Source organism: Sphaerodactylus townsendi, linkage group LG01 (assembly GCF_021028975.2).
Source record: "Sphaerodactylus townsendi isolate TG3544 linkage group LG01, MPM_Stown_v2.3, whole genome shotgun sequence".
Lineage (NCBI taxonomy): Eukaryota > Metazoa > Chordata > Lepidosauria > Squamata > Sphaerodactylidae > Sphaerodactylus > Sphaerodactylus townsendi.
The window spans coordinates 73,082,175-73,099,825 of record NC_059425.1 but is presented as its reverse complement, the minus strand read 5'-3'; the positions used below and the strand labels follow the sequence as shown (position 1 = coordinate 73,099,825).

General features: G+C 41.1%; 1 protein-coding gene across 1 annotated transcript in view; it reads left to right on the top strand.

Annotated features, from left to right (window-relative positions):
* Window positions 1–17,651, top strand: part of CMTR1 (cap methyltransferase 1) — a 45,341-nt gene that overhangs the window by 12,969 nt on the left and 14,721 nt on the right. Inside the window, exons 6-17 of the mRNA XM_048519615.1 lie at window positions 3,126–3,197; window positions 3,561–3,655; window positions 3,736–3,808; window positions 3,999–4,197; window positions 4,705–4,823; window positions 5,707–5,803; window positions 6,939–7,071; window positions 7,778–7,957; window positions 8,910–8,966; window positions 10,158–10,215; window positions 13,699–13,767; window positions 17,015–17,146. Coding sequence (XP_048375572.1) covers window positions 3,126–3,197; window positions 3,561–3,655; window positions 3,736–3,808; window positions 3,999–4,197; window positions 4,705–4,823; window positions 5,707–5,803; window positions 6,939–7,071; window positions 7,778–7,957; window positions 8,910–8,966; window positions 10,158–10,215; window positions 13,699–13,767; window positions 17,015–17,146 — 1,284 coding nt within the window. The remainder of the gene's footprint in view (window positions 1–3,125; window positions 3,198–3,560; window positions 3,656–3,735; window positions 3,809–3,998; window positions 4,198–4,704; window positions 4,824–5,706; window positions 5,804–6,938; window positions 7,072–7,777; window positions 7,958–8,909; window positions 8,967–10,157; window positions 10,216–13,698; window positions 13,768–17,014; window positions 17,147–17,651) is intronic.

Below are 17,651 nucleotides of genomic sequence, written 5' to 3'. Positions count from 1 at the left end.
TAATCCCCTGCCTCTTACTGCCATTCCTGACTTCAACCCTATGATGTTCTTGAAGATCTAATGACCTGTGGGGCCCAATTGCAAGGGTGGGGCTAGGCAACTGTTGTGGGGACGTTCATGTTAATGCACTGTAGAGAACTAGTGTTCTCTGAGTGTATTTCCTCTAGTGGAATGACAAAACAAAAATCAACATTGCTCAAAATAATATTAATATTATTCAGTAAACATTATTAAAATAACTGGGTAGGAAATAACATAAAGTGTAAACGGGGAAAGCACCATGATTTTTAAAATTAAAATGTAATTAACTAATTAAAGCATTTCTATCCTGCCTTTCCTCTTGATTCAAGGTGGCTTGCAGTAATAGTTAAAACATCCCCAGCCAAAACCAGAGATAGTATAGCACACCCTAAGCCCCCTCCCCCCCAATGCTTGCCATCTAAACCCCTCAGAAGTTCTGTCAGACAGACAAGCCTTGCAGTGCTTCCTGATAATGTCCAGGGAGTGTGAGGGGTGGCGACTCACCTCTTCAGGAGCCGGAGCCACAATAGAAAAAGTCCAGGCTCTGGTTGATGCCAGATGAGCCAACTTAAGGAATGGGATGGTCAGCAGATGGCTGCCTGATGACTTGGCACACAGAGACATGTGGAAGGAGATGATCTGTCAAATATATGGGTCTCAGGTTGTGGAGGGCTTTGAAGGTCTTAACCAGCATCTTGAATTGAATTTGGAAACAAACTGGCAGCCAATGTAGCTGTTTTAAAATGGGCAGCATATATTCCCAGCGGCCAGCCCTTGACATTTGAACCACTGAACTTTGTGTTTGCATATGGACTACAGTGAATTACCCCTTGTCAGTTGTTTGTTTGTTGTGTTTTATCTTGCTCCTTCTCCAAAGGACTCAGGGTGATGTTTGTAATTACTTTCCCCATTTTATCCTCACAACGCCTTTGTGAAGTAGCTTAGATTGAGCTTGTATGAGTGACCCACACTCACCTAGCGAGTTTCATGGCCATGGGGATTTAACTTAAAATCCCTCAACAATCATTGGCAGTAATATGGAAACTGATAGCCATCTTATTTAAAAATAGCCAAAAAAGTATTAGCTCTTTATTTTTCTATCCTCTTCTGGAATTAAGAGAAGCTTCATTTGAATTCTGTAAGGCTGGGTTCAGAGGAATATTTTGTATTGGTTATCTTGCTGGGCTCTGCCTTCCTCACTCAAACCTGTGGTAGATTACAGCACAGTCAGCTTCATTCATATAGCAAAAGCCTGAATATTTTGACAAGCTGATCAAAGCCATAGATTCTGATGTTTTCATACTGTATAATGATCTGTCAGTATTTGGTGTATCATATTGTGACTGATACAGTTTGAGAAACAGCAGCCTAGCCAGAACTGAATAGCAACAGAAAGCAAAAAAATTTCGATTCTAGCTGTTTTTTCTTCATCATCTGCTGGCAACTGCTGATGTTCTGTTACAACACTTAGAATTGTTTATACAGGGCTCAGATTCCCACTTTTGCTCACACTGCAAATACACTAGTTTTTGCTTCTGCTTGTGGTATGAGCTGTTCTTCGACATGTACTGAAAATCACAGTTGAAATAGATCCATTCTTCTTTCATCAATCTGCAAACTGTTACATGTTTGACTAAAAAGGATTATTGACCAGAACTTGCTAATGGCATTTAGCTTTTGTGTGTGAAGCTCAATAAACTTGTTTACTGAGCCCAGGTACAATATAAACTCACTGTCAGTCTTCCATATTGTAAAACATGGAGCCTCAGTTTCCTGTATGGGTGTCCATTGGTGACCTACCTTATAGGATTTTTAATTAGGTCTGCATTGCATTTTCATGGGTGCATATTTTTGATGTAAAGTATAGTCTTGTGACTGAAAAGTTCTCCAAAAGAGACCTACTGCAAAACTCACTCATAGCCACAGCTTCAAACCCTCCATTGTTATTTTTTTAAAAGCAATAATGTTCTTGTTGGCTAAATGGTCCAGCAAGTCTAGGTATTAAGTAGCCGCTACGTTCATAACCTTCTTACCTGTTTTTGTAGCTACAGCAGTCCCCCTACATTGTATGGCTATTTCTGTAAGCAAAAATGAAGAGGGTATAGTTCATGCTACTCTCTTGCTGCACAGGTGAGCATTTTGATCCCTTTGCAGCCCTTTATTCCTCTGTGTGGTTAAGCTGACGTAAATATACGAAGTACACATCCATGTAAAAAAGACCCATAATTCTGTATGGGGAGCCAAGTTGAAAGAAAGAGACCTTGCTGCTTCTGCCTCCCAATTCTAAACAAGGGATGCAGGCTTATGCAAAACCCTTGGTCACAATCAGGTATTGTTAGGGTCTTGGTGATTAAAACAAGGGGTTCCTTTCTACTTTGAGGGCCCTCCCTTCAGTCTCACCCCTTTTCTCTGTTGTGATGCTCATCATGACCAACAGAGGACACCTACTTTACAAATGATGCAGCTTCTTTTTTAGATAAAAGGCCACTGTTTAAATTGTTACTTAAATCAATAACCTCTTCTGTGTTGGACAAAGTGAATTGTATCAACATTGTTGGCAAACAGAGCCAGTGTGGTATATGGTTGGATGAGGATCAGGGAGACCCACATTCAAAGTACAGTTCTGCCGGGGAGTTTGATGAGTGACTTTGGGCCAGTCCTCCTGTTGGAGCCTAAACTACCTCAAAGAGTTGATGAAAATGCAGGACAGGAGAATGATGCAAATGACTTTGGATCCCTGTTGGGGAGTAAGATGGGGCATAAATGAAGAAAATAATCAAGTAGTGCAGGTCTTCAGTCTAAGCAGATACTATTTTCTCTGTTGTGCTAATCTGCCCTTATTGGAACCTAAGGATTTGAGAGGCAGGTGATTTGTTTCTTTCTTGCTGTGCTTTGTTTTCCAGGCATGGTGAGAGGTAGCAGTGGTACTTCTTTACTTTGATACTACTGAGCCATGTGCTTGAGGATGAATTTGTGAGACTAATTCTAGGTCATGGATTCTTTCATTTGCAATTCTTAGCTCTGTGCTGTGGAATATGTCTTGCCTGTGAGCAGAACAACAGGTTCAGTGTATTGATTCATTTTTTCTCCTTTTTGTTATTTAGAAGAAACTGGTTATTGAAGATGAAACAGAATTTTGTGGAGAAGAACTCCTGCACAGTGTGTTGCAGTGCAAGGTAAATGTCATCTTTTAGAGGGTGGAAACATAACCAAAGATTGATCCTGCTAGGAGATGAGCCTTTCTCTCTCTCTCTCTCTCTTTTTTTTTTGCTATTTGAACTAACAATCTGTTCCAGAAGAAATAACTTTGGCTTCCTTTGTGGTTGCACCCTTAAGTTTGTTGTAGCATGAGTGTGTATTTGTTCTATTGGTGTAATTATAATTTTTGTTGACCTTGGGTTATGGAATGATCAGGCATTCGCTGTTTCCTGTAACTGGGTGGCTGTTCACTAAGGCCAAAATAAGTTATGGGGAGCTTGGAACCGTTCTGTCTGATTGTGTCTTCCTTGTTATAACAGGCTTGTTCCTTCCTTTTACAGAGCGTGTTCGATGAGCTGGATGGGGAGGAGATGCGCCGCGCTCGTACAAGATCCAACCCCTATGAGATGATCCGAGGAGCCTTCTTCCTAAACAGGTCAATGGAGGTTCTCTGGTGTGCAGTCCTTAGACCTGCGGAGACCAGGTTCTTAACAGGTGTCCATCTTACATTCACAGAGCTGCGATGAAGATGGCAAACATAGACTATGTTTTCGACTACATGTTTACAAATCCCAAGGATTCTCAAGGGGTGAGGGTTTCTCTATATTTCAAAATCACTAGTGCCTTTGAATGGAGAAGTGGGTGGGATAATCCTCACTTCTCATCTTCAAAATACTGGTCCAGCAAGCAGGCTGTTAGCTAGGGGGTTGTAACCGTGGTCTTGGATCATGAGAGGCTTCTGTTGGTGTGCTTAAATCTCTTCCCTTCTGTTTTTGCAGAGACCCCTGATCAAGGAACATGGTGCAGAACTCTTATACTTTGCTGATGTATGTGCTGGTCCTGGTGGCTTCTCAGAGTATGTTCTCTGGAGGAAGAAGTGGCATGCAAAGGGTTTTGGGATGACCTTAAAAGGACCACATGACTTCAAACTGGAAGATTTCTATGCTGCTTCCCGTGAGCTCTTTGAACCTTATTATGGTATGTGTATCAATCATGTCCATGAAGCATGTTCAAGTGTAAGCATCTATTTCACATTCAGTGCGAGGTGAAATAATTCTGAGTTTTGAACGGTAGCCTTGTTACACCTGTAGGCATTGTCATATGGTATGTCTTATGAGAATGGGCTGTCATCTTAATGCTGCTCGTAGACAGTCAAAACCCAAACTTGTGGCTACTTTATCCCATTCCTACGCTGCATAATGGATATTGCTGATCTGAAAACTGACAAGAAGTTCTTCCTCCCCTAATGAGGGAGTCCTTTGACTTATGACTCTTCCGTTGGCTGAAGAGCCTTTTAAGTTGGAGGAAGGTTGTTTAGGCAGGAGACAAGCTTCAGGCTATGCTTAGTAGCACAGTAGATGCAGATTTGCATCTTAGAATGTTTTCTATGAATTAAATCAGTCTGGTTTCTAAAAATTAACACAAGAGGTAGTCTTTAGAAATTATTCATTGGTAAGTGACTGCAGTCACACATTATATCCATAGGTGAAGGAGGAATTGAGGGAGATGGAGATATCACCCGTCCCGAAAATATCACTGCCTTCCAGAACTTTGTGCTGGACAACACAGATCGCAAGGGAGTGCACTTTTTGATGGCTGATGGGGTAGGTCCCTCCTGTTTCTTCCTTTTGCTTGCTGAGCCACTAAGGCTAAGGCTCATTCCGCACATGCAGAATAATGCACTTTCAAACTGCTTTCAGTGCTTTTTGAAGCTGTGCGGAATAGCAAAATCCACTTGCAAACAGTTGTGAAAGTGGTTTGAAAATGCATTATTTTGCGTGTGCGGAAGGGCCCTAATATTCCTGCTGTGTGTGATCTGTGACACTTTGCTCATTGTAAATGTGGCAATGCACTGAGCTCACTGGGGGAAAGAAAGTATCAACATAAACGTATCGCTGGAAATGGTGCAGTGTTTAGAATGCTGGAGGGGCCGTGGCTCAGGGGTGGAGCATCTGCTTGGCATGTAGAAAGTCCCATGTTTAACCACCAGGATCTCCAGTTGCAAAGACCTGACTCACAGAGTTGTTATGAGGATAAAATGAAAGAGAGGAGTATGATGTTGTCAGCCACTTTGAGCTCCTGTTGAGGAGAAAGGCAAGTAAATAAATACATGGGATCAGCTTGTTTTTGTTTGCCAGAAGGGTAATGAACTGAGTTTATTAGCATTGAAATACCAAAACCAGCAGGATCACAGAGTTCAACTTTGTCTTTGACAATCAGCAGTTTTCATGTTGTCTACTTGTTATATTATTAATTCTCTTGCAGTTATTTATTGTAGCTATGGACCTTACATGTGTGATTAGCAAAACATGAACTCCATTAAGCATTTATAAGTAACAAAATTTTAACCTTTAAACTTTTTCGGTGGTGGTGTTAGTGATTGGTGAAAGGCGATTTAATAAGGTGGGATTTAATTATTTGTTACACAGACTGTGATACTGGGCAAATGAGCTCTAAGGATCATTGTTCATTTTATCTGTATTTCAGGGTTTCTCTGTTGAGGGGCAGGAAAACATCCAAGAGATTCTAAGCAAACAGCTAACGCTCTGCCAGTTCCTTACAGGACTCTCTGTTATAAGAACAGGTGACTATAGCACCTTATTTTCCTCTGTCTTCATTGTTGCTTTATAGCTGGGTGTTCTAAAGCCTTTTCTATCTTATTGTGAGATATCTCTCTTTCAAATGTTTTGGAAGACATAAAATCCTCTTCTCTACATGTTCTGGTCTTTGTTCTATATATTTTAGCTGGCATCTCTTCCTAAATAAGAGTCAGATCATCTACCTTGGTTGAATGATTTTGGAAATACTTGTATGGGAGAGGCTTTTGACATGGGCTGCGTCTCAGTGTAGCGTATCTGTCTTGAATGCAGAGAATGCTGGTTTCAGTCCTCAGTGTCTCTAGTTAAAAGTATCAGATAGTAGATGATGTGAAAGATCTCCACTGAAGACTGGAGACATGCTGCTAATCAAAGTAGACAGCAGTGACTTTCATAGACTGATGGTCTGACTCTTTATAAGGCAGCTTTATGTGTTCATGTTTACTCTGCTTAAACTTCTGTAGGTTGGAGCGCTGGGTAGTATTAAGCATATTAGCCAGGCAATGTCCTGCTGGTCTTGGTGGGACTTACTCTGAGCAAACCTATTTAGAGTCCAGCTGACATTCTCCAGTCTCGCTCTTCTGAAATGTGGCCTTGCTGCCTTCTGTCTGTGCTTGGTTCTTCAGCATTTATTTGTGTTCCTAGGAAATTCTCTGTATTGTTACCCTCCTGTTCTTTATTCCTTGCTCTGCCATTTTCATTTGGTCTCTTTGTGCTTCCTGCCTCATGCCCACTGCCTTTCTCTTTGCATTTCCAGTTTATCTCGTTTGGAGTGTTGCTTTTAGTAATAACCTTTCCTAATGTGTGAAATCTGAGACCCTCGACAACTGTTGATCTTCATAAACTAATGGTCTGACTCAGTATAAGGCAGCATCATGTGTGCTGAAACACCTACACAACCACAAAGCTTATTGCATAGATAGCCCTGGTGGGGGCATGTGGTCTCAGCCTGACCTACTCCACATACAATTGTGGGAATGGAAGGGTGGTAGACCCCAGTCCACCTCGTGTGTGACTTCAAGGAAGGGTGGGGTATATATAGGTTTATTAAATAATAAACGCTGTACCTCTAGTCTCATGGTTTGTGAGCTGTTAACTTATGGGGCTTTTCCTCTGCTTTAGGGGGGCATTTTGTCTGCAAAACCTTTGACCTGTTCACACCATTCAGTGCTGGCCTGGTATATTTGCTCTACTGCTGCTTTGAGCGTGTGTCAATCTGCAAACCTGTGACAAGCCGTCCTGCCAATTCTGAGAGGTGAGACTGAGATGGGTTGAGGTTGAAGTGGCTATTTCTTTAAATACTGATAAAAGGTTTTCTGTGTCTGTGGGCTTCATACAAGATCCGTAGCCAGAAACCTTTCTTGGAAGATGAGGAAGAACTGTTTTAAGGGCTAGAGGAGTAAAAAGTATTGACTAGAGGAGGAAGAACTGTTTTAAGGGCTAGAGGAGTAAAAAGTATTGACCACCTAACCACTTTCTTTTTGTTCTTTTTCCTTCATGTCTAACATGAGAGCTTAGAAAAAGGGCTTTAATGCAATACAAGATTTAAAAATGGTTGGCTCACCAGTTTGTAAACGGTCAGCAATTGCTGTAGCATTAAGTTGAGGCCATTATTTTCTGTAGTGGCAGTCCAAGAGTAGAGCAGTTAGATCTTTTATTTATTTCTATCCCATTTCTGTACCCACTGGGGATTCAAAGCAACTTACAAAGAAGCATAAACTCATAATTTTGACAAACAGCAAAACAATGTAGCTCCAGTTCTTGTTAATTAATGGAAATTCCTACAGTTTCTCATTTTTACTGCTTTTTGAATATTTTTAAGAATGGCAATATCAGAAGAATGCCCAAACGGCATACTTTTCACCTTCACTGCATTCTTTGACAAAGAAGGCTCCCCACTCCACAATAAATCAGAGGGCCAACATCTTATGTGAGCAACTAGATTCTCTCTTGCCCTGCAGGTATGTGGTATGCAAAGGATTAAAGTCTGGCATCGAGGAGGTGAAGGAGTATCTTTTTGCAGTGAATATGAAAATTAACCAGCTGCGGAAGTCAGACCAGGATGTTAATCTTGTGGTCCCCCTGGAAGTAATCAAGGGCGACCATGAGTTCTATGACTTCATGGTGCAGTCAAATGAAAGGTGAGTTCAAGGGCAATGAGAAAAAGCCAGTGTCTGTGCCAGGAGGTGTTGGTTAGTGAGGCTACAGGCATGTGGATGTCGCAGCCTTCTTACTAGGGGCTTTTCCCAAGCAGCCCTCTCACAAGAGTCTTCCTCTCATAGGCTTTACATGGTAGATCTGTGTGAAGAGAACACTGACCAGTGTGGTAGTGAGTGACCTAGTTTCTTCTCAGTGTGTGAATTTGTGATACGTGAGTAATTAAGTAACCCACAGCTTGTATTCCTTCCCTCTTCTACTTTTGTCTTCCACTGAGTCCCAACTGAGCACTAGATGATTGCTCCTGAGAGGGTTGATTGTGTTCTGTATTTTTGCAATATCATATGAATTAGTAGGAATATAATTAGGTGTTTGCAGAGTTAACACGCTTTTTATACGTTAAAATAATTTATATAATCTTGGCTAGCTATTTGTATTCTGTACATACAGCAATACTAATACTATATATTTTTTTCTGAACACAGCCAGACTCTCCAAAAGTAGATGCCTGTTTTTTGAGACTGTGACTGTGAAGGAAGAATATAAATAATGTATTTCTTATTTCTTTGATAATAGTGTAATCCTTATAAATAATTGGCTAAGGGATGGAATGTCCGATGACAAATTCCAGCCAATGGGTGTGCAGGACTCACAACATTCCATTCCATCCCTGCCCAACCCAGGAGCCTCCCCCTGTCCCTAACAATATGGGCTGCTCCCCTGGAGGGAAGAGGAGGGGGGTCCCCCCCTCCCCCCGTTCTTTAGCCCATTTTGTTTTAATTCAAAATGGGCTTCAGTGCTAGTAGTTATAATGCACCAGAAATTGTGCCCTTGGTTATTTTTGATGTTGCTATGGTTTACGAGACATGCAAACAGCACATCATGTCTTGACGGTAGATATCCCATTTTAAAACCGAAACTTGTTTTATCTTCCAGGTACTGTAAGGCTCAGATCAAAGCGCTAGCCAAAATTCGTGCCTTTGTTCAAGACACGTGAGTATCTTTGCTATTGTTTTTGCTTTGGGCAGAAACTAAGCTGAGTGCATTCTGTTCTTTGAGATGTTGCAGAATCTCTCACACACTGAATAGAGCAGTGGTGGCAAACCTATGGCACAGGTGCCAGAGGTGGCACTCAGAGCCATCTCTGTGGGCACGCGCAAACAGAGTGCCACCCTTCACATACATCTAGGTTGGCCTAGGTTGGCCTGGGCCACTGGGCTCAATTATTAGCATTAAACCTAAGACCTGGTTTTAGGGAAGCAGTGTAGGTAACCCTGTTAAGTGCTGTTAAAGAACTAAAGTGCGATCCTTTACCTGGGAGTAAGCTCGGTTGCTGGCAATGGGGCTTGTTCTGCGTAAACCCTTCTAGGGTCGTGATTCACCCGTTGGAAGAGTTGCACGGTTGCTTCAAAGCAAAACCACAGACTACCACCAAGCTTACTCCTCGAAGCCAACTGTTTTTTTCTAAACTAAAACCTCAGTATTCAGGTTAAATTGCCATTTTGGCACTTTGCGATAAATAAGTGGGTTTTCGGTTGCAATTTGGGCACTCCGTCTTGAAAGGGTTTGCTATCACTGGAATAGAGCCTTCCTGTTGGAAGTGGAGGGCCTGAGACTCAGTGGTAGATAACCTGCCTTTTTTGTAGAGGGCCCCGAATTCCACCCCAGCATCTGTAGTTTAAAACATCAGGGAGTGGGTGAGACCCTGGAAAGCTGCTGCCAGTCTGAGTAGACGATGCTGAGCTTGATGGGCCAGAATAAGGCAGCTTCATGTGTTCATTTGATTTGCATCTTGCACATGTTCCCGAAAATTAAGCATGGGAGGGACTTGCATGACATTGGCTTCATTTAGCAGAAAGTAAGACGAGGTTAGTTATTGATATCAGTGGGTTACATGACTAATACACATATCATCACATTATTTTCGTTTTGATTGTGGTCAGTATGTTTTATCTTTGAATCTATAATGTGATATGCTGATACTTTGAACCTAGCATTATATTATTTGTTACGGGAGGGAGTCTTTAGAATGTGAAAGCAGTGCCTGTCTGCGCGGAAGGAAAGTCAGCGCAGCCCGTTTTATGCAGAAATTGCTGTGTGAAGGGATTGTAAGAATCTGTCCTGGCAGGGACTGGTGTTACATTAGTGCTGCATCATTTAGTAAATTTTAAAAAATTCTTCTAGGACCTTGAGTGAACCTCAACAAGCTGAAACCCGAAAAGAATGCCTCCGACTCTGGGGGGTAAGTAGCACCATGTGGCAGAGAACTGCAGCAACATCTCTCTTGCACCTCATTTTCATTTATTTTACGTGTAAGGTCTAAACTGGGTGAGGAGATCTTGCATCCCAAGCAAGGGCAATTTGTATTCCTTTTTCAGAGGGGATGGTCTTACCTGTGGCGATCATGAAGCATGGTTGGGGCTCTGTATTCGGAGACCCTGCTAGTCAGTTGATGTCCTAGATAACAGCTCCAGTTGTCCCTGTGGTCCAATATGCTCTTGCTAACAGTCGCAAGTCAGATTCATTCAGCTAGCCTTCGAACACCACATGAAGGCAGGTGCCCTCCGGCTGTTGTTTGTGCCCTGGCACTGAGATGCAGTGGCTAGTAGCCCCCACAGACCTAGCCATGAAGCCAGCTAATGAAACTGATGGCCATCAGTACAACTTGTAAGTAGTGAGTTTGGGAAGTGAGTTATACATTGTATATAATAGAACTTCCTGTTGTCTCATCTGAATTAGCTACTTGCCAACTGCTTTAGTTGACTCCCGAGTTCTATTGTTATATGAGAGGGAAAAATATCTCTAGTTTTCCATCCCCTTGCCAAAGATCAGGATTATACATAAAAATATTAATTGTTGTGATTTCTGGGGTGGAAATCTTTTTGAGGGCTAAGCTAATTAAAGTAAAGGTCTAAGCTAATTAAAGTAAAGGGCTAAGTAAAAGTATTTCTCCATTAAGTACAGCCCACTTAATGCAAGCAGCTGCCCATGTTATCTATATTTTATACACCAGTCCCAGACTCATGTTGGGGACCTTAGAAATCTAGGAAAGAAGAGTTAATTGGTCTATCCAGTTAATCATGTTTGGAAGTATCTTTTTGCTCAAAAGATGATGCAGCTTATTTCAATGAGGTTTTGATTCAAGGTGTTCCCATCCCAATATGACTTTTCCATTAACTCACAAAGCTCCCAAGTGCCATATTTCTTGCAGACTCCCCTTTTCTTGAATTGATTGATTGATTGATTGATTGATTGTATTTGTATACCGCCCTCCCCGAAGGCTCAGGGCGGTTTCCAACAAAATAAAAATTTAAAACATCATATATATAAGTTAATTAAAATACATAAAATACATAAAATATTAAACTAGAGATGGCATCAGCTATTCCATTCCCCCGTTTATGAACCCACGGGAGGCCAGATGTTTGCTTTTTATCGCGGTTGATATCATCCTCGGCCTTGGCCAAACGCCTGGCGGAACAGGTCCATTTTACAGGCTCCTGCAAGGAAACTTTGTAAAATCCCACTTGAGACCCTGATCTCACCTGGAAGCCTGTTCCACCAGGTAGGGGCCAGAGCCGTAAAAGCCCTGGCCCTTGTAGAGGCCAGCCGGATCGCCTTGGGGCCAGGGATTACCAGTAGGTCCGCCTCTGATGAACGGAGGGGCCTAGAAGAGGCGATATAGGGAGAGACGGTCCCTTAGATATCCAGGGCCAAGGCCGCGAATGGCTTTAAAGGTCAAAACCAAAACTTTAAACATGACCCGGTACTCGATCGGCAGCCAGTGCAGTTGGTATAGGACGGGAGTAATTGTTGCATCATACACTTAATTATTTGGTTCCCATCTTTGACTCTCTCCCCTCTTCCCAGAAGTAAACCCTTTAGGAGAGTCCATTAACAAAGTTTGAACCTTTTTTCTTTTATTGTTTGTGCTCACTTTCAAATTGATATTCCTGCATTGTACAGATTTAGATGATAATTCAGGCATCTATAATTCCCACACATAATTTCTATGTCTAACTAGACTTTGATATATTAACTGATACAGTTAATGCTGAGGTTACTTGATCCTAATATTTAACATCTATTCATGCATTTTCAAGAGCACTTTTTGACATGAAAGCCTTTAAAAATTTGACTGCTATTCACATATATGAATTTTGTTTCACATTTGATCTTTTACCTTAAATTGTATAGGATAGGTTTTTTTCTGTACTTCATGGTGGGTTAAGGTGATATGTCTGGTTATTGTTAATCTTAACACTTATATACTTGAGCAAAGACAACCAATTTTAACTTCAGCTTGATTAATACATTGGTTAAGAAGCGGTGTCTGCCTTTAGATGCATCATGTCTGGTTGAGGGCTCAGTAGCAGCCTTTGCTTTTTAATAAATGGCCACCCTGCTTTCCTTTTTGTGTGGTAGCTGGAGTTTCTCACTTCATTCTGGATGTTGGCCTAGGAGTTTCCAAAGCTTCCTGACCTGGTTTTCCTCATATTGTAGAGTGAGGCTGACAGATGGAAAGAGAGAACAGTCTTCTTACATCCCTTCCCCACTGTTATGGACAGGAGGAGGAAAGTTTCTCCTTGCCTTCCTTTCACCTCTCCTTCGCACAGTGACTCATGCATTGCTGTAGCAGCAACCTAAGTACCTGTGATATCTGGGGGAATGATATTTCCAGGAATGCCTTGCAAGGAATGTGAAACCCCATCTTCCAGAGTATACCAGATGCCTTGCATACCATCAGAATAGACCTCTGGGCGATGTTTGTGTTTTTTCCCTTCTCCATTGTGAGGCTGAGACCCTTCCCACTTTTTGTCCACTGGCCTGTGGGCTGCCACCATCTGTTTCAGCAGTAGGTATGTTGGGTTGGAAGAACGTCCTTGACTTGTGTATGCATTTGAGCCCAGAGAAGAATTCGAGGATGTGAAACTCATTTTATATTGAAGTAGAGTGAAATGGAGCTAAAAGAATTACCTCAGAATAAAGGGAGCGATACGATATATGCATAATTATACAGTTTTCAAACTGACTATTTTTACTCTCTCAGAGAACATGATGGACATTTTGAGTCATTGAGCTACTCCACTGTAGACCTAATCAAGACTTTTTTTCTCACCATTTGGTGAAACTGCCCTATAGATGGAGCCAGATGCTACAATGGGAGTACACTGAGATCTTACAAAAAGAAATTGATTCAGCTGCAACTTGTTTTCCCTGCTTGATCCTTCTTGAATTGTAGAGATTTTTATAGCATTATATTTTATAGGCTAATTACGTACTGTGTTGAAAAAGTATTTTATTTTCTGAGAAAAAGGAACTGATGTTTTTGTTATTCACATTTAAGTGAGCTGCCAAAACTGGCTGGACATTTTACAGGCATGTACAAAAGCTGCACAGGTAGCTGGTAATAATGCTTGAAAGCCCGCAACATTTTTTTCTTGGGTTGCTAGTTCGAGTCTGTCATTTGTGAGGAAGGAAGAGTGGGAGGACAAAAATACTGGGAAACCCTACGGTACGAGGAAATTTTAGTCAGACAATAGCCTCAGGGCAAAGTCAGACTTCTGATCTTTGTTCTTTGTAATAGTCTTTTGAGTTTGCTTTTTCTGTTTCCCGTATGTACCTTTTATCCATGAATGGCACTAACAAAAGATGAGGTGTGATAGAATAAATGTAAATTGAGAGTCAGAGCCATCTGCATTAATCAGTGTTTTGATTGCTTTAGATTCCAGACCAGGCCCGAGTAGCTCCATCTTCTTCTGATCTCAAGGCCAAGTTCTTTGAATTGATTCAGGTGAGAGTTTCCATGGTTATTCTGTGTCCCCAGACAAAATGCATGCCCCTTTGGGCAGGGAACTATGGAAAGCAAAGATATAAGCACCCATGCCCCTAGGCTTTACCTCAGCTCCTATTAAATTTAGCAATAAGTTGTTCACTAAAGTACCCTTTCATAGGATTACACTATTGTGGTGAAGTATTTGAGTGGGAGGAGAGACTCTTCCTGACCCCCAACAATAATGTTTTCTTACACCTCCTGTTTGAAAGTATCAGTGTTACAGAAAGGAGCAGCAGTGGCGTAGGAGGTTAAGAGCTCGTGTATCTAATCTGGAGGAACCAGGTTTGATTCCCTCTCTGCCACCCGAGCTGTGAAGGCTTATCTGGAGAATTCAGATTAGCCTGTGCACTCCCGCACACGCCACCTGGGTGACCTTGGGCTGGTCACAGTTCTTCTGAGCTCTCTCAGCCCTACCCACCTCACAGGGTGTTTGTTGTGAGGGGGGAAGGGCAAGGAGATTGTGAGCCCCTTTGAGTCTCCAGCAGGAGAGAAAGGGGGGATATACATCCAAACTCCTCCTCCTCCTCCTCTTCTTCCTCTTCCTCTTCCTCTTCCTCTTCCTCTTCTTCTTCTTCTTCTTCTTCTTCTTCTTCTTCTTCTTCTTCTTCTTCTTCTTCTTCTTCTTCTTCTTCGTGCTAGAATTGCTTCTTACACAGTTAAAATGTCAACTGGACAATTAAGTGAAAATGGTACTCCCTCAGAGCTTAGAGTTCTGAAGCAATTTAGGGATGAGAACTTATGTAGTGGTTAGAGTGTTGGACAAGCATGTGGAATGACCCTGGTTTGAGTCTATTAGCCAGTCTTTATTACGGCCCACAAGCCATATGGAATGAGAACAAAGAATGTTAATTAATTTCCTAAAATCATATCTCAACATACATAATTCATCCTTGTACATGAGACAGTGAAAAAGGTTAGAGGTTATTAGTGAAAATGATACACCAGACATTATCTCAGCTTTTATTTTCATAGTAGAGGACAAACATTTAGCTACTTGTGGAGCGATTCTGTAGTCAATCCCAGCCAATAATATTTTTAGACTCTTCTGCTCAGAAAACAGGTTTTGTCTGCCAAAATGGGTTCCAGTAAATTCAGGCATGCTTGACTATAAAAACTACAATAAAACAATACATGCGCCAGTGATTCAATCAAATTATCAAAGCACGGACAAAAGCTATGGGTAGCTGGTAAATTTTTATATCTTCCTGTCATTAATGCAAATAGGAGAACATTAAATCTGTCAAGCATAACAGCATGGCAGTGTTTGGGAATGGTTAATGTTGATGAATAACGTACATATTGATAACAGAATCGTTGGAGTTAAATTGAATAAGAGAGGAGAATGCATTCCACAGGCATTTCTTAATATTCAATATCCTTTATATAATAATTAATTACTAAAATAGCTCTACTTAGGCCTCTAGATTTTAAAAAGGAAGGGGAAAGACCCAGTGCAGTTTACATCTCATCAATTGGTTTAGCTAAGTTTGACTGTGAAAATCAACTGTTAAACTATAAAAAGTTATTATGATCACTAATATACAAAAGTTGAATTCTAAATTTACCTGCTGCTAGCTAAACCAAATGTATAAGTGATATAGAACTAGTTTCTAATTTAAAAGTCAAGGAGGTTGCACATCTTGGAGATTTAAACATTGTTCTCATAAAAGCCCTGGCCCTAGTAGAGGCCAGCCGGATGTGTTTCTGGCCAGGGACAGAATTCTATATGCAAGTTCCAACAAACCTTATAAAAATAACTCCTAAATGTTTATTGGACTGAATGTGTTCGCTCTTCTATTTCCCTACTACCCAGCTCCAAGAAAAACGATTTTGATTTTATCAGTATCTATAGCAATTTAATTTTCAGAATAATACTGTAATAATGCCCACAAAGCTATCCTTAATCTCACCTTTAATGAAATAATTAGCATATAATAATGCGTGTAATAATATAGAAATTCTTTCAGTACACAGCTTATCAGCATATAAATTCCTCTGCTTGAAATATCTGGATTTATATCACTTAAATACAAATTAAATAGCGGAGGAGCCAGCAAACCCCTGTCCTGAATTCTTTACATGTAGGGATGTTAGAAGTCAGAAGACCAAAGTAATCAGAACATAACTTGCATTGTTGTATTATGATCAAGTGACAAATTTAAACAATAGCCTAGAACCTGTACACTTGTGGAGTTTAAACCACAGTTTTTTACATTTCTTGTCAAATGCAGCCTGAAAACTGATAAAGGCCACTTGTGACATCTCTGTGGCATTTAACTTACTTATATATAACAAGTTTAAAATACAGCAGTTTACAATAGCTGTTCTGCCTTTTCTATATCCTGAATGCTCTCAATTTACTATAAATATTCAGCGCAGTCTGAGAGAAACCCAAGTACATATAATGCATAACTTCCCTGTAATCAATGACAAACTTATGGGTGTATAATTACAGGGGTTACCTTTTGAATCTCTTGCATTGCAGTTGAAAAGCGAGTTGCAAAATGTTGTTCCCCCCTCTAAAGATGTGATGTGATAATTTAGTGGAGAGTAAGATGTAACACACCCTGACCTGGATAGTCCAAGATAGCTGGATCTTGTCAGATCTCAGAAGCTAAACAGGGTAGGTCAAGGGTGACCACCAAGAAAGTCCAGGGTTGCTACACAGAGGCAGGCAATGGCCTTGAAAACCCTACAGGGTCACTGCAAGTTGGCTGTGGCTTAAAAGCACCCCCCCGCCCCCCGCAGAAAAGAGAGATGTAGCATATCCATCACAAATAACATAGCAGCATCTTTGTCTAGCTCCATATATTAACTTATCTCAACTTGATTTCATGTCTCTAATATTGCTACCTTCAGTTCATGTTAATGATGTAATATTCCTTAAGAATTTCTCTCAGTCCTCTGGCTCTGTAATCTTGATGATCCGGGTTTACATCTTCAGTCTGTCTTGGAAACTTAACAGGTGGCCTTGGGCTAGTCACTCAGCCTAGTCTACCTCACAGAGTTGTTGGGAGGATAAAATGGAGGAGAGCAAAATGATGTAAGTTGGTTTGGGAGAGAAAGTTGGGACATAAAATGAAATGTCTCTCCCCATGGGAGAGAAAGTTGGGACATAAAATGAAATGAGTAAATAAAATTAATGCCAGTTGATGTAGTAGACTTATATAGCATCACAGTTCTCTCTCCTACTTGCTTGTTTCAGGGTGCGGACATAGAAGTCTTCAGTTACAAACCGACCCCTCTCAACTCAAAAACCTTGGAGAAGCTCCGATCTGTATTGGATTACAGATGTATGGTTTCAGGGAGTGAACAGAAGTTCCTTCTAGGACTAGGGGTAAGCAGTGATAGCCCTTCACTCAGTCCAGTTTGGTTTCAGGTCAGGATTTAGGATGAAATTAGAATTAGCATAACAGGCTTTGGTTGATTTATCAATAACTGCAGCTAGATAAGGGCAGTCTATTACTCCTGATAGTTAGATCTGCTGACAGTATTTGATACAGTTGTCCATATTTTGATGGATCAGATACCTTTGGTGTAAATGGGATAGCCCTCCGTTAATTTCTCTCTGTTAATTTCTTTCCATTTTCTTGCTAGCAAGAAGCAGAGTTTCTGTGCAGGAGGCAGAATAAAACTAGTTGGGATCTCATCTGTGTAGTATCCTGAATGTCTGTTTTATCTCCAGTGCCATTTTATCTGTATGTAAAACCTTTGCCAGAGATCATCAGGAGCTTTGGAGTGGCTTGTCACCAATATGTGTGTGACACCAGGTTCTATATTATCACTGTCCAAGCCTGCAGAAGCTGCTGTGTGAAGGTCAAGGTGTTTGGGCTGGGAGATTA